This window comes from Eptesicus fuscus, chromosome 21 (assembly GCF_027574615.1).
Source record: "Eptesicus fuscus isolate TK198812 chromosome 21, DD_ASM_mEF_20220401, whole genome shotgun sequence".
NCBI lineage: Eukaryota > Metazoa > Chordata > Mammalia > Chiroptera > Vespertilionidae > Eptesicus > Eptesicus fuscus.
In genome coordinates, this window is record NC_072493.1 from 44,670,552 (window position 1) to 44,684,045 (window position 13,494).

General features: G+C 52.4%; 1 protein-coding gene across 1 annotated transcript; it reads right to left on the reverse strand.

The window, feature by feature from the left end:
• Positions 1-4,651: 4,651 nt before the first annotated feature.
• On the reverse strand, positions 4,652-12,890 carry LOC103297728 (sialic acid-binding Ig-like lectin 6). The gene is made up of 9 exons (XM_054711150.1): positions 12,809-12,890; positions 12,359-12,730; positions 11,925-12,206; positions 11,722-11,769; positions 10,991-11,245; positions 6,723-6,828; positions 6,632-6,644; positions 6,302-6,400; positions 4,652-4,860 (listed from the first exon to the last, which is right to left on the reverse strand). Exons 1-9 carry the CDS (start codon positions 12,852-12,854, stop codon positions 4,681-4,683), a joined length of 1,401 nt encoding a protein of 466 aa, XP_054567125.1. The 5' UTR covers positions 12,855-12,890; the 3' UTR covers positions 4,652-4,680.
• Between the last annotated feature and the right edge of the window lie 604 nt (positions 12,891-13,494).

A 13,494-nucleotide genomic window follows, 5' to 3' on the forward strand; every position in this document is an offset into this window, starting at 1 on the left:
GAAAAGAGAGACAGACCCAGGTCCTGGAGGCGGGGTCCCAAGGGTGCCCCTAATAGCAGCCTCTACCTCTACCTCTATCCAGCCTAGAGTCCTGCCCCCATGACTCCCTGGGGTTTTCCCCGGATGATGTTCCTTCCGGGCCCAGGAGGCCTCAGGACCCATCCATGTGCCCTGTCCTTGATCCCATTCCTTACCCGTCACACGTACAGAGAGCTGGTTCTGTTTGCCTCATCCTGCCCTAGCTCCGCTCTGAAGAAGTATGGCCCTGTGTCCCTTTATGCCCGTTCTACGAGGAGGAAACATTTTTATCTTGGTTTACAAATAGTTCTGACAATATGTGGGCACAGCAAGAAGTGGACTGAGACCCAGTGATAGGAAACCGACCTGAAAGAGCGCGGAGGCGCCGCCACCTAGTGGCCGAATGTCGTCAGTACACTGGGTTTGCATTTCATCCCGGCTGAGAGATGGCCATGAGACCCAATACTCACCGGACAACGGCTGAAGGTTTGAATAATATATTTGTCTGGGAATTTGCCCAGTGACTATACAGACGTTGAATTTATGGGTTTTAGGGATTTTCATTACTTTCTGCCTAGTTGCTGCTACGTAGAGTAATGTCTTCTTTATGTTCCCGGATGCTGGTTGCTCTCGCCTCCTATATATGTATTTCTGGATTTAACTGAGCTTTGTCAGCTTTAGTGTCCGAATCAAAGAACTAAAAGTTCCTGGTGTTCATGTCTATTGAATATTTTCTCTATTTGGTCTTATCACTTCGTATTTCCTTCCTTCAGTTTCCTTTTGGTTTATTTTACTGTTATTTTCCTAAGGTTTTAAAGACAAACTCATTTCTGATATAGACATCTGAAGTTATATATATATATATTTCTTCCAATAACCACTTTAGTTTTCCACTAAACATTTTATACTTAGTATTTTTAAAATATATTTTTATTGATTCCAGAGAGGAAGAGAGAGGGAGAGAAAGATAGAAACATCAATGATGAGAGAGAATCATTGATCGGCTGCTTCCTGCATGTCCCCCACTAGGGATCGAGCCCACAACCCCAGCATGTGCCCCTGACCGGAATTGAACCCAGGACCCTTTAGTCTGCAGGCGGACACTCCATCCACCGAGCCAAACCAGCTAGGGCCTTAGTATTTTTATTATCACTTAGTTTTAAATAATTTTATATTTGCATTAATGATTATTTTATCCTTGACTTATTTATAAGGAATTTTATAAATTTCCACTAATATACATAGTTGTGTTTATGACTATATAATATATTATAAATATAATATGCTTTGTTATTGATTTCTAGCTTAATAGCCTTGGAATCAGTGAACATATTCTGTATTTCAATCCATTGACATATGTTGAAACTTTACTTCATATGGCCCAGTATATGATAAACTATTTGGGAATGTTCACTGTGTGTACTCAAATAGATTATATATATTCTCATCATTGGGACAAGTTTTCTATCTATGGCTGCAGATCAAGTTCCTTAATGATGTTGCTTATATGTAGTATAATAGCACATCCTTAGTGATTTTCTTGTCTGTGTGTTTCATCAGTGATTGTAAAATATATATTAAAATTCCCTCTAGGAATGTGGATTAGTTTTTTTTTTTTTTAATGTCAGTTTTTGCTGTATGTTGTCATATCATGTACTTTTCAAGTGTTATACCTTCCTGGTAAATTGAACCTGTAATCATTATGAAGTGGTCCCATTTATCTCCATTAATACCTGTATTGTAAAGTATATATTTTCTGATACTAATATACTTGTGATGGTCGGTATTCCTCAGAAAAGCCAATCAAAGAACAATCCAGGTTTCACACAGATCTCTTGTAAACAACATATATGCACATTTCCCCCCAGTCTGACCATATTTATGCTTTATTGAGGAACTAAGTCCATTTGTGCTTAGTGCAGTTTTTAAAATGTATTTGGGTCTAGTTACAGAATCTTATATTTGTACTACATATACGTTCTTCTCTTTTTCCCTCCTCTCTTAATCTTCCATTTCTTTTTTTCCTCTGGTTTGATTGGATAATGTTTCCAGAACCTTTTATACTTCTCCTAATTTGGAGGTGATAAACTTGGGGTCAATTCCTCTAAAAATATCCTTGAGATTACAGCAACAAAATATCAAAATCTAAAGCTTATCATAATATTTCATTTGCTCCTGAATAACATAAAGACTCTATCAAATGTAAATTCTATTTACACGTTCATGAATTATGTTACTATAGTATGGTATTTAACTATTATATTTTATGTTTGACCCCTCTACACATCATTATACTTTACTAGAGGCCTGGTGCATGAAAATTCATACACTGGAAGGGTGCGGTGCCTCAGCCCGGCCTGCCCCCTCTCACAGTCTGGGAGTCCTCAGGGGCTGGAGGCAACCCGGTGATCAGGGGAAGGCAACACCCCATCACATCTCTGCTGCTGCCACTGCTGGCAGCACAAGCCTCAGCCGGCCCTGGTTACCTGAGCCTCGGCCGGCTCTGGGAAGCTGGGGGGCTGAGGGGACTGGGAGACTCCAGAGGCAGGTGCGAGAAGCGGCTGAGCCCACCTTGGGGTGGGCCCGGTGTTGCCATGCGCCCGCCACCCCAGCAGGGTTGAGGGGACCGGGTGCCACCACCTTGTGGCTGTGGGCGCCGCCATCTTTGAGGGTGTGGTGGTCAATCAGCATATTCCCTCCTTGTTGGCTGTGGGCGCCGCCATCTTTTGTGATGGCGTGGAGGTCAACTAGCATATTCCCTCTTTATTAGCTAGGATAATAAGTATTTGTTTCCTTCTGCTCACATATTGGCCACTTTATAATAGTTTCATTCCTTTTTGTATATTTCAGCTTCAATATGGGATCATGGATACCCAAATTATATCTTTTAGCATTTACTTGGAGAAGTTTTTGTTTATGAATGGTTTCGTTTCTGTTTGTATTAAAAATATTTCACCTTCAAGCTTAAAACATAATGTTCAATAAGTAGGACTTCTAAATTAACATTTGTATCTCTCAGGACATATCCTTCCATTGTATTTGGTCTTCCCATATTGTCCCTGAAAAAATCAGCTGTGGGTCTAACTCTGGTCTTTTTAAATCTATTCTGTCTTTTTTTTTTTTTTCCTACTCTTTTTTTGTTTATTTGTTCATTCTGACCCAAAGATATTTTTTCCATTGATTTTTAGAGAGGGCGAAAGGGAGAAAGGGGAGAGAGGAAGAGAGAGAGAAAAAGAGAAACATCAATGTGAGAGAGACACATCGATTGGTTGGGCCAGGGTTTGAACCTGCAATCCAGATACGACGTGCCCTTGACCCAGAATTGAACCTGAGACCCTTCAGTTCTTGGGCAGATGCTCTAACCATTGAGCAACACAGGCCAGGGCATTTTTCTGACGACTCTTAAGAATTTCCCCTACTCCTTGGAGTTCATTGATTTTCTTCAGTTTCACAGACGATGTGGAGGCTTGGTTCTCTAAGAGGTAGCTGTTGGGATTGGCATGGGAAAGGAATGTGTGGCTGGTTAGAAATGAGGTTGGTGAGATCAGCTAGGACAGGGTGTGTAGAGCCTTGAACAGAAAGATGAAGTAAATAAACTTTACCTGGGGCACTCATGAAGACTTCGGAGCAGGTTGTGACACAAACATCGGATGCTGTGGCCTCTGGCACTGGCCCCTCCAGGCCAGAGGGGACAATTGTTGGCAGAAAGTTTGTTGTAACAGCTAACAAAAGTCCTGACACACACATATGTGCAGAGGTCACAAAAAGCTTTGTCGGCACTTTATTTATTTATTTACTTACTTACTTACTTATTTGTTAATCCTCACCTGAGGATATTTTCCCCACTGACTTTTAGAGAGAGTGGAAGGCAGAAAGGGAAGAAGGGAGGGAAAGAGGGAGGGAGGAGAGAGAGAGAAAGAGAGTTTGAGAGAGAGAAACATCAGTGTGAGAGAGACACATCGATGGGTTGCCTCCCATACAAGCCCCGACTCGGGCCGGGCATCAAACCTGCAACCCAGATACATGCCCTTGACCGAGAATCGAACCCCCCACACTTCAGTGCATGGGCCGATGCTCTAACCACCGAGCACACCGGCCATGGGTGTGTTAGTGCTTTTGTTAACTGTGTCATAGGTACTATTTATTGATCTTTCACAACAGCCTGGTTAGACAGGGATGATTTCCCTGCTTTGCAGAACAGCAGAGAAATAAACTGACTCACTCAGTAAGTGGTATAGATGGATTTGAACTCAGTTCTTTCAGACACACGTCCTCTGGTCCTTCAGACATACCAGAGGATTCAGACCATTGCCAAGAAAATCGTTCATTTTAAAATAATCAGACACTGAGATTATGGGCTGAAAAAAGATCATGAAATTAACCAGTTGAAGTCCTAAACCCAGTACCTCATCATGTCTCCTTACAGTTCTGTCAAGTTTCCACACAGAGTCTGTAAAGAGATACCTCGGTTCAAGGGAGGCCATTAGGGTGGGCCTTAGTCCAGTGTATCTGGTGTCCTTATAAGAGGAGGAGGTTAGGACACAGAGACACGGAGGGAGGACCATGTGAGGACGCAGAGAGAAGACGGCCGTCTGCAAGCCAAGCGGAGAGGCCTCCCCAGGCACCGGTTTTCCGCCTTCGGAACCTGGAGCAAGTAGTTCCTCACTTGTGTGTCTTGATCTCCGAGTACACGGTGTTGGCCTCTTCCGTTCCCTGCGGCTTCAGGTTGTGAAACCTGACGAAGGCGTAGTGGAGCTCCTGTTCCCCGTTGGCGAGGGAGCCAGCATCACCAGGGGCTGGGGGAGCCGAAGGTCTGTCCGTCCAGAACGGGTGCTGATGTGCCTGAGAGGAGAGAAGAGGAAGGATTCCAAGCTGCTCAGAAGGGTCTGGAAGAGAGTGGCCAAGGGCCGGGCTGAGATTGGGACTGGTGGGACTTTTATCGTTTACCAGTCCATTTATTTTAAAACTAGAGGCCCAGTGCACGGATTCGTGCACAGGTGGGATGTGGCTGGCCTGGCCCCAATGGGGGCGGATTGGGGCCAGGCCTGGTGGGAGGTTGGCCAGCCAGGGCCCCGCCTACCCCACATTGGGGCCTGATCAGGGCCAGGCCAGCTGGGGGGAGGGGCCAAGGGCAATTGGCTGGTGGGCCCCACCCCCAATTGGGGTGGGGGGCCTATTGGGGATCAACAGCTGGGGGAGGGGCCATGGGAGGTTGGCCGGCCAGCCTCACCCCTGATTGGTGTGTGTGGTGGGGGGGGCTGATGGGGGCAGAGCTGGCTGGAGGGAAGAGCCACAGGTCAATTGGGGTGGTGGGGGCCCATTGGGGGTGGGGCCAGCTGCGGGGGAGGGGCTGCAGGTGATTGGCCGGCTGACCCTACCCCTGATCGGGGTTGGGGGCCAATCTGTGGTGGGGCCAGGGGGGGGAGGGACTGCAGGAGGTTGGCAAGTCATCCCCACCCCCTATTGGGGTGGGGAGGGGGACAATCAGGGGCGGGCTGGCTGGGGGGAGGGGCCATGGGAGGTTGACCTGCCAGCCCCACCCCCTGATTGGGCAGGTGGGCGTCATAGCAACCATTCGTTCTGGTCATCACAGTGTTCAGGTCACTGGCAGATAGATAGATAGATAGATAGATAGATAGATAGATAGATAGATAGATAGATAGATAGATGTGCAGTCATTGCCCTGGCCAGTTTGGCTCAGTGGATAGGGTCCCCGGTTCGATTTCGGTCAAGGGCACCAACCTTGGTTGCAGGCTCCTCCCCAGCCCAGGGCCCTGGTCAGGGCTCATGCAGGAGGCAACCAAGGGACGTGTTTCTCTCACATCGATGTTTCTCTCTGTCTTCCCTCTCTCTTCTACTCTCCCTAAAAATCAGTGGGAAAATATCCTCAGGTGAGGATTAACAACAACAACAAAAAATGTTTCATCATTGCCCGCCTGGCACGGCTCAGTGGTTGAGCGTTGACCTATGAACCAGGAGGCCATGGTCTGATTCCCAGTCAGGGCATAGGCCCAGGTTGCGGGATCAATCCCCAGTGTGGGGTGTGCAGGAGGCAGCCAATCAAAGATTCTCTCTGATCATGGATGTTTCTATCTCTTCCTCCCTCTCCTTTCTTCTCTGAAATCAATAAAAAATCTATTTAAAAAAAATAAATTAAATTAAATAACCACTTGTGCAATTCCAGAAAGTGTTGGGCATCTAACACGGAAATGTCTAGAAGCCCCTCTGGCGGGCAGCATCCAAAAGGGATAATGCTGGATGGGAGCTACGTCCCGTCACTCACCCCGGAGCCGGAGCCGGAGCCGGAGCCAGGGTTCACATCCTTGTCCACGCTCTGCATTAGCTGGGCCGCTTTTTCCCTGCAGGTCTTCACTCTAAGGAAACAACCCCAGGCCTTTCAGCCTTGCTATTCGGGGCATGGAATGGGCAGACCACCCCTAGTCTACAGGAAGAGCACGTGATGAGGCGGGTGAGTCCTGTCTCCAGGTGCTCCCCCCACCCAAGCGCCAGACATAGAGTAGTTGGGAAGAGACCCCAATCTACCTGGCCCAGTCGATTGCAGGTTGTTTCATGCCAGCGCTCGACCTCCCTTCCCTGGCTCCTGGCTTTCCCACCAGCCCGGGCTCCTCCAGCTCAGGTTTTCTGTGATCCCCAGACCTTAAGTCCTTCCCACCCGGACCCCTCCCTCTGTCCCTGGAGCTCACTCCCACCTGAAGACGAGACAAAGGCAGAGAGAAAGCAGGGCCAGGGCCATGATGCCAGCTCCCCCAACCACTCCCAGGACTCCACCAGCCCTGGATTCCGGTTTACCTGTAGGTAATTGGAGATTGGTGTAAATTCTAACCCCAAACTGGCCATTTCTGTCTCTGTCTGGCCCGTAAGTGGACCCACTCTCATCTGTCCAGGACTCAGTCACTCGGCACTCTATCTCCTCGTAGACCCTGAATCAGACCCTTCCCCTCCAACTCCCCTTTCCCAACCTCAGGACTGAGGCTCTTACACATCAGCCACTCCCGTCCAAGCCTTAAAATGCCTTTTCCAAGCTCCCTCTCTCTGGGGCTGTTATGGCTTGAATTGTGTGCCCCCCAAATTTGTATGTTGCAGTCCTAACACACTGTACCCACCACCACCCCACCATGTCTCAGAATGTGACCTGAGCCTTAACCGGTTTGGCTCAGTGGATAAAGCATACGCCTGCAGACTGAAGGGTCCCAGGTTCAATTCCTGTCAAGGGCGTGTACCTTAGTTGCAGGCACATCTCCAGTAGGGGGCGTGCAGGAGGCAGCTGATCGATGTTTCTCTCTCATCGATGTTTCTAACTCTCTATCCCTCTCCCTTCCTCTCTGTAAAAAAAAAAAATCAAATATATTTTATTGAGTTTTTACAGAGAGGAAGGGAGAGGGATAGAGAGTTAGAAACATCGATCAGCTGCCTCCTGCACACCTCCTACTGGGGATGTGCCCGCAACCAAGGTACATGCCCTTGACCGGAATCGAACCTGGGACCTTTCAGTCTGCAGGCTGACGCTCTATCCACTGAGCCAAACCAGTTAGGGCAAAGTATATATTTTTTTAAAAAGAATGTGACCTGATTTGGAGATAGGGCCTTTACAGAGGTGACAGTTACAATTTAGGTCACTAGGGTGGGCCCTAAATCCACAGGACTGGTGTCCTCAGGAAATGGAGGAATTTGCACACAGACGTGCACAGGGAGAACGCCAGGAGAACATGAAGGCAGAGACTGGAGTGATGCTTGTATAAGCTGAGGAACGCCAAAGATGGCCAGAAACACTCCCCGCCCAGAAATTAGGGGAGACCTGCCACACACCCCCAGCCTCGGAAGGACTCAACCCTGCTGACACCTTGACCTCGGACTTCCCGCCTCCTGCACTGAGAGACAACAAGTCTCCCTGACGAAGCCTCCATGGTGGAGGTACTTGGTGATGGCAGCTGGGAACCTACTACAGTGTCCCGGCTCCTCCTCCCCAGGCATCACCCCCTCAGCAGGCCCCAGGCGGCAGCAGGACACCGGCTCTCTGGGCCTCATGAACAGTGAAGGAAGTGGCAACTGAGTCTGAGACCAGCCTGGAGCCCCACCTTCCACCATGAGGCTCAGGGAGCTGTTGGCCCAGGGCCCCTGAAGAGCTGGAGGTGACCCTGTAGGAGGCGTTGCCATGGTTTCCCACCCGCCAGCGCAGGGAGGGGGCCGGCTGGGCCCAGGAGGAGCAACTGCAGTGTAGACCCTGGTCCTCCCAGGAGCAGGAGGGTCCCAGCAGCTGGAGAGGTCTGGGGGTCTGTGGGGAGCGAGGAGAAGGGTCCGCAGTGCCTCTGCCCTCCCAGGACCCAGGTGACCTGCCCCCGGGAGCCCCTCATCCCCTCCCACCCCCCAACTCACAGTGCACAGAGAGGCTTAACAAGACAGGGAGGGAGCCCAGCAGGTTCTGAGCTCGGCAGATGACTTTGCCTTCATGCTCCATTTGCATCTCAGGCAGCTCCAGGAGCCCTGGTGCTGAGGGCTGCCAGGGGCTCAGGGCTTGTTCCTCCAGCTCCAGCTCAGGTGACACCACCCACTCCCAGGACTCAGTCTCTCCTCTTCCCATCTCCTTGCAGAACCCGCTGTCGGTTCTATTGAGGCAGGAGATGGAGGGTCCTGTCCAAGCAATCACCCCTGTCCCTGCGCAACCTCCCTCCCCAGCTCCACCCTCTCTCTGACCCACTCCCTTCTCCCTAAGCCTCTGACCTCAAAAGGTCCCTTACCTGGCAGCCGCAGGACAGAGGCGCTCTGGGCACCTAGGACATTCCTAGCCTCGCAGCTGAGTCTGAGGTCAGGGCTGAGTCCCGCGGGGAGGCTCAGGGAGCTGTTGGTCCAGGGCCCCGCTGAGCGGGAGGTGACCGCGTGGGTGGCATTGCTGTGGTTCCCCTCCAGCAGCCCCGCCCCCAGCCGCCAGCGCAGGGAGGGGGCCGGCTGGGCCCGGGAGGAGCAGCTGCAGCGCAGACCCTGGTCCTCCCAGGAGCAGGAGGGTCCCAGCAGCTGCGGGGGTTCTGTGGGGAGCGAGGAGCAGGGTCAGCGGTGCCTCTGCCCTCCCCGTTGGTTGGCAGTTAGACAGACAGGAGCAGAGTAAGGACGATGGGCCAGGTATAGAAAATCACCAGGGCAGGAAAACCCCGGATGCAAGGCAAAGGGCAAAACTGGGAAGCCAAGGGCCTCACCCCAGGGTGACCTCTCTGTTAGGTCTGATCAAGTAATGGAATCGATACCCCTCCCCCGGGAGCGGGCTTTGCAGGCCATTTCGCTATGGACATTCCCTGTGCGGTGACCACATTCCACGATGTCCCCTCTGGGTCTGCACAGAGGAGTCTCCTTTAAAAGCCGCCGACTCCCGTCCCTCGGTGCTGGATCCGTCCAGGCTCAGCCGCCTGGTGTGCGGATGATCGAAGAAATCCGTGATCCCTCGCCACCCTGGCCTCGTGCGTTCCTCCTCCGGCGACCTAACACTTTTCTCCTTTAGCACATCGCTGGTCATGCAGTTCGGACCCTTCCCTGACCAGTCCTCCCCGGGCCCGTTGCTGGTCATGGGGTCTACGGAGAACAGCCTTTAAGCATGAAGCCTTCAGGACAATGAGGTTCTGAACTCCGTCAAATTCAAGTCCTCGGTTGTGTTTCAGCTGCAGGCCCAGAACAGCAGCAAAGCCAGGAAGGGACACCACGGCTGACCTCGGGACCAGCCGCAGTGACCAATGACCCTCTGCCCTGGACTCACCAATCAGTGGACACCATGACCCTGAAAGGACACACCCTGGAGAGCTGATGAACCTTCTATTGGGATCCTCCCCCAACGCCAGGCCTCCAGATAAACACCCTCAAGACGGGGACCCAGTGTGCTGGGGGGCACACTGGGCCGCCCCCCGCCCCCACTGCTTCACACACACACACACACACACACACACACACAGACATTAACTTTATTCCTCTCTATCCTAAGCACCAAGGGCCCCTTCCTTTGCCTCTGTAACTTGCTTTCTAAGCCCCCTACTTCTATGGATCCCTTCTTCTACCTCTCTGGCTTTCTAAATAAACTTCCATTTATACTTTGAGTCTTGGCTCTGAATTCTTTCTTAGCCAGAACTCAAGAACTGAGGTTGCTGAACCAAGATTCGGTCGGACCCCACCAGTCTAACACCGGTTGCCATTCTCAGTGCTGCCAACACCAGGACCTGGGTGTGCTGCCCCTTGGGTAACCCAGCTCCCCCTCCCCCCCATTCACAGTGCACAGAGAGGCTTGGCAAGGCAGGGAGGGAGCCCAGCAATGTTCTGAGCTCTGCAGATGAATCCACCTTCCTGCTCCATTTGCATCCCAGGCAGCTCCAGGACCCCAGGGTCTGAGGGCTTTTCCCTCCCAGCATGACACCTCCCACTGCCAGGACTCAGTCTCTCCTCTTCCCACCTCCTTGCAGAACTCACTGTAGGTTCCCCTTGGGCAGGAGATGGTGGGCCCTGTCCTAGCATCACTCCTGTCCCCCCGCAGTCCCCCTCCCCCAGCTCCACCCTCTCTCTGACCCACTCCTTTCTCCGTGGCCTCTGCCCCCAGCAGATCCTGACCTGGCAGCAGCAGGACAGAGGCGCTCTGGACCCCGTGCACATTCCGGGCCTCGCAGCTGAGTCTGAGTCCCTCCCTGAGCCCCATGCAGCAGAGGCTCAGGGAGCTGTTGGTCCAGGGCCCCTCAGAGCTGGAGGTGACCACGTGGGAGGCGTTGCCATGGTTCCCCTCCAGCAGCCCCGCCCCCAGCCGCCAGCGCAGGGAGGGGGCCGGCTGGGCCCTGGAGGAGCAGCTGCAGTGCAGACCCTGGTCCTCCCAGGAGCAGGAGGGTCCCAGCAGCTGCGGGGGGTCTGTGGGGAGCGAGGAGAAGGGTCAGCGGTGCCTCTAATCTCCCCAGAACCCAGCTGTCCTACCCTCTGGGGTCTCCCCACTCACAGATCACGGAGAGGCTGAGAGAGACACTTTGGGGGCCCAGCGGGTGCCGAGCTTGGCAGGTGAACTCCCCTTCCTGTGCAGGCCCCACGCGAGGCAGCTCCAGGATCGAGGTTCTGGAGATGGGGGTGGCTTTCAGGCCTGGGGACCCACGGAACCAGCTCAGCTCGGCAGGGGGGTTGCTGTCAGCCACACAGAGCAGCCTCAGGGCCTCTCCCTCCAGGATGGAAAGGGATGTGGTTTGCAGAATCTTGAGGGCTGAGAGAAAGAGAGAGAAGGAGGGAGAAACAGAGGGAGATGGGGTGGACAATGCTAGGGTCTCTCCTCGTTGCTATGTCCACACTAGCTCTGAGGAGAGGACCAGCACTGTCCGGGCCTCAGGCCTCCGGAACGGGCCCAAAGTTGCCCAGGCTGCCTGGCATTTGGAGGACAGTGGGCTGGAAATGTGAAAAACAAAGGCAGTCGTGGGCCAAAGAGGAGGTAACGGAACAGGAGGAGGAAAAACTTCAGAGAGGAGGGTGAAGCAATAGGGATGCAAGCTTCCTTTTTATTTAGCCGCAGACAGCTGTGGGTGAGCAGAAGATCAGAGAGTTGAGGTGTGTGGAGGAACCTTCCATCTGTCCTCAGTAGCTGGCCTCCCCTATATAGCCCACGTAGACCCCGGCCCATTGGAGCTCTGAGCCCACCTAGACCCTGTGCCCATCCCCGCCCTGAGGGCAGAGGCCCCTTCCTACCTGTGCTGTTTCCTTGAAAGATGCTGATGGCCATGTCCTGTGGAGCATCTGGGACAGAAGGACATGGCAGCCTCAACATCCATGGAACCAGGAAAGGGGGTTCCCTTCTTGGTGGACTATCAGGACCCCGATTTCAAGCCCTGGCCCAGCTCTTCCCTGGCCACAACCCCTTAGGGACCCGGGAGTCCTGGCCCAGCACTCACATGTCACATTGAGCTGGATGGTTTTCTCCACATTCACACCAGTGGCAGGAAAATGCACCTGACAGGTGAGGTTGGTGCCATGGTCCTGGGGCCGTGGGGTGAGGTTGAGCACGGAGGAGAGACGATGAGACCTGAGGCCCAGGGAGCTGTGGGCAGCTGATGTCCAGGAGAAGATGGGGGGCGTGCCCTCCTCACAGGCCCAGGACACATGACAGGTCAGTTTCTTGGGGTGGCCAGACACCAGGGGCGCTGGGATGAGGATCTCAGGTTTGTGGGTCAGGGCTGGAGTGAAGAGAGAGAAGGTTAGGACCCCTCGGCATGTCAGCCTGCCCCAGGGTTTTGTCATGGCTGTCCCCACCCCAACCTCAGGGGCCTTCATTTTTCCATTTCTGGTACCTGACACCCAGGGCTCTTTTTTTGAGTCCCTACTATACCTGTCACTTTCAGAGAGAGCATTTTATCTTCATATGTATGTTCATAGAGTCTATTTTCTATATGAAGGTAGTACGTCCCACTGTCCCTCATGTTGACATATCTGATGGTCAGGGAGCAGTCCTTGGACTTGGGGTCCCTGAGGAGCAAGAACCGGCCCCGGGTCCTCTCCTGTAGCTTCTTTTCTGGATCATTTGTGGCCACTAAAAGATCATCTTTTCTATTCCCTTCTTTCTTGAACCAATACAGATAGGTGGATCCACCGATACTCCAGGAGTAGAAAAACTTGCACTGCACTAAGACACACAGACTCTCCTGCACAATCACAGACTCCTTTAGTTCCAGCCGGTAGCTTGAATCCTTAGCCAGGGCTCCTAGGGAGAGAGAAAAACTCAGCCTGGAGCTCCAGGGCCTCCTCCGAGTGGGCTGCCCTCTCCCCTCGGCCCACTCACCTCCCCACAGCACGGGCAGCAGCAGCAACAGCAGCCTCAGTAACATCTCTTCCTCATGCCCTGACACAGTCTGTCTACTCGGTTCGGGTCCCTCTGCGAGAGAGTGGAAAGATGCAGATGAGGGAGGGCAGAGAAAGCTTAGACAGGAAGCCTGTGGTGAGAACCAAAGGTCACAAGCCCAGAAGAAGGAACCTCAGATTCAGAGAGTCTGCTATGATTGACTCTTTGAATCATCCAGCCCCATTTCTGCCTGTGGCAAATGAACCCTGAGGCTCAGAGGAAGCGAGAGGCTTGTCCAAGTAAGATAGCAAGGACGGACGAGAGCCCCCATGTCCTGGGTCCATGGGCAATCACCTGCACTGGAGAAGCTGGTCCCACCTGGCCAGGTCCCTGACAGCCATGGCCTTGGGACTCTCATGGAAGTGGCCTGCTAGGGATGGGTCTTAGGATAGCCAATATGGGCACCAGTAGCAGTAAAGGGTCTAGAGGAGGCAACAAAAACACCACATACCACCATTCATTTCCTTCATTCATGCCTTTGCAAACTAACAAAAAAAAAAATTTGAACCAGTCCTGACCTTCAACTAGTTCAAGCAGTGAGGGAAGACAGACCAGCTGATGGGCTAGAGCTTTATCTGAAGGTAATGGGGAAACCGTAGAAGATTCTTAAGAAAGGGGCAGGGTCA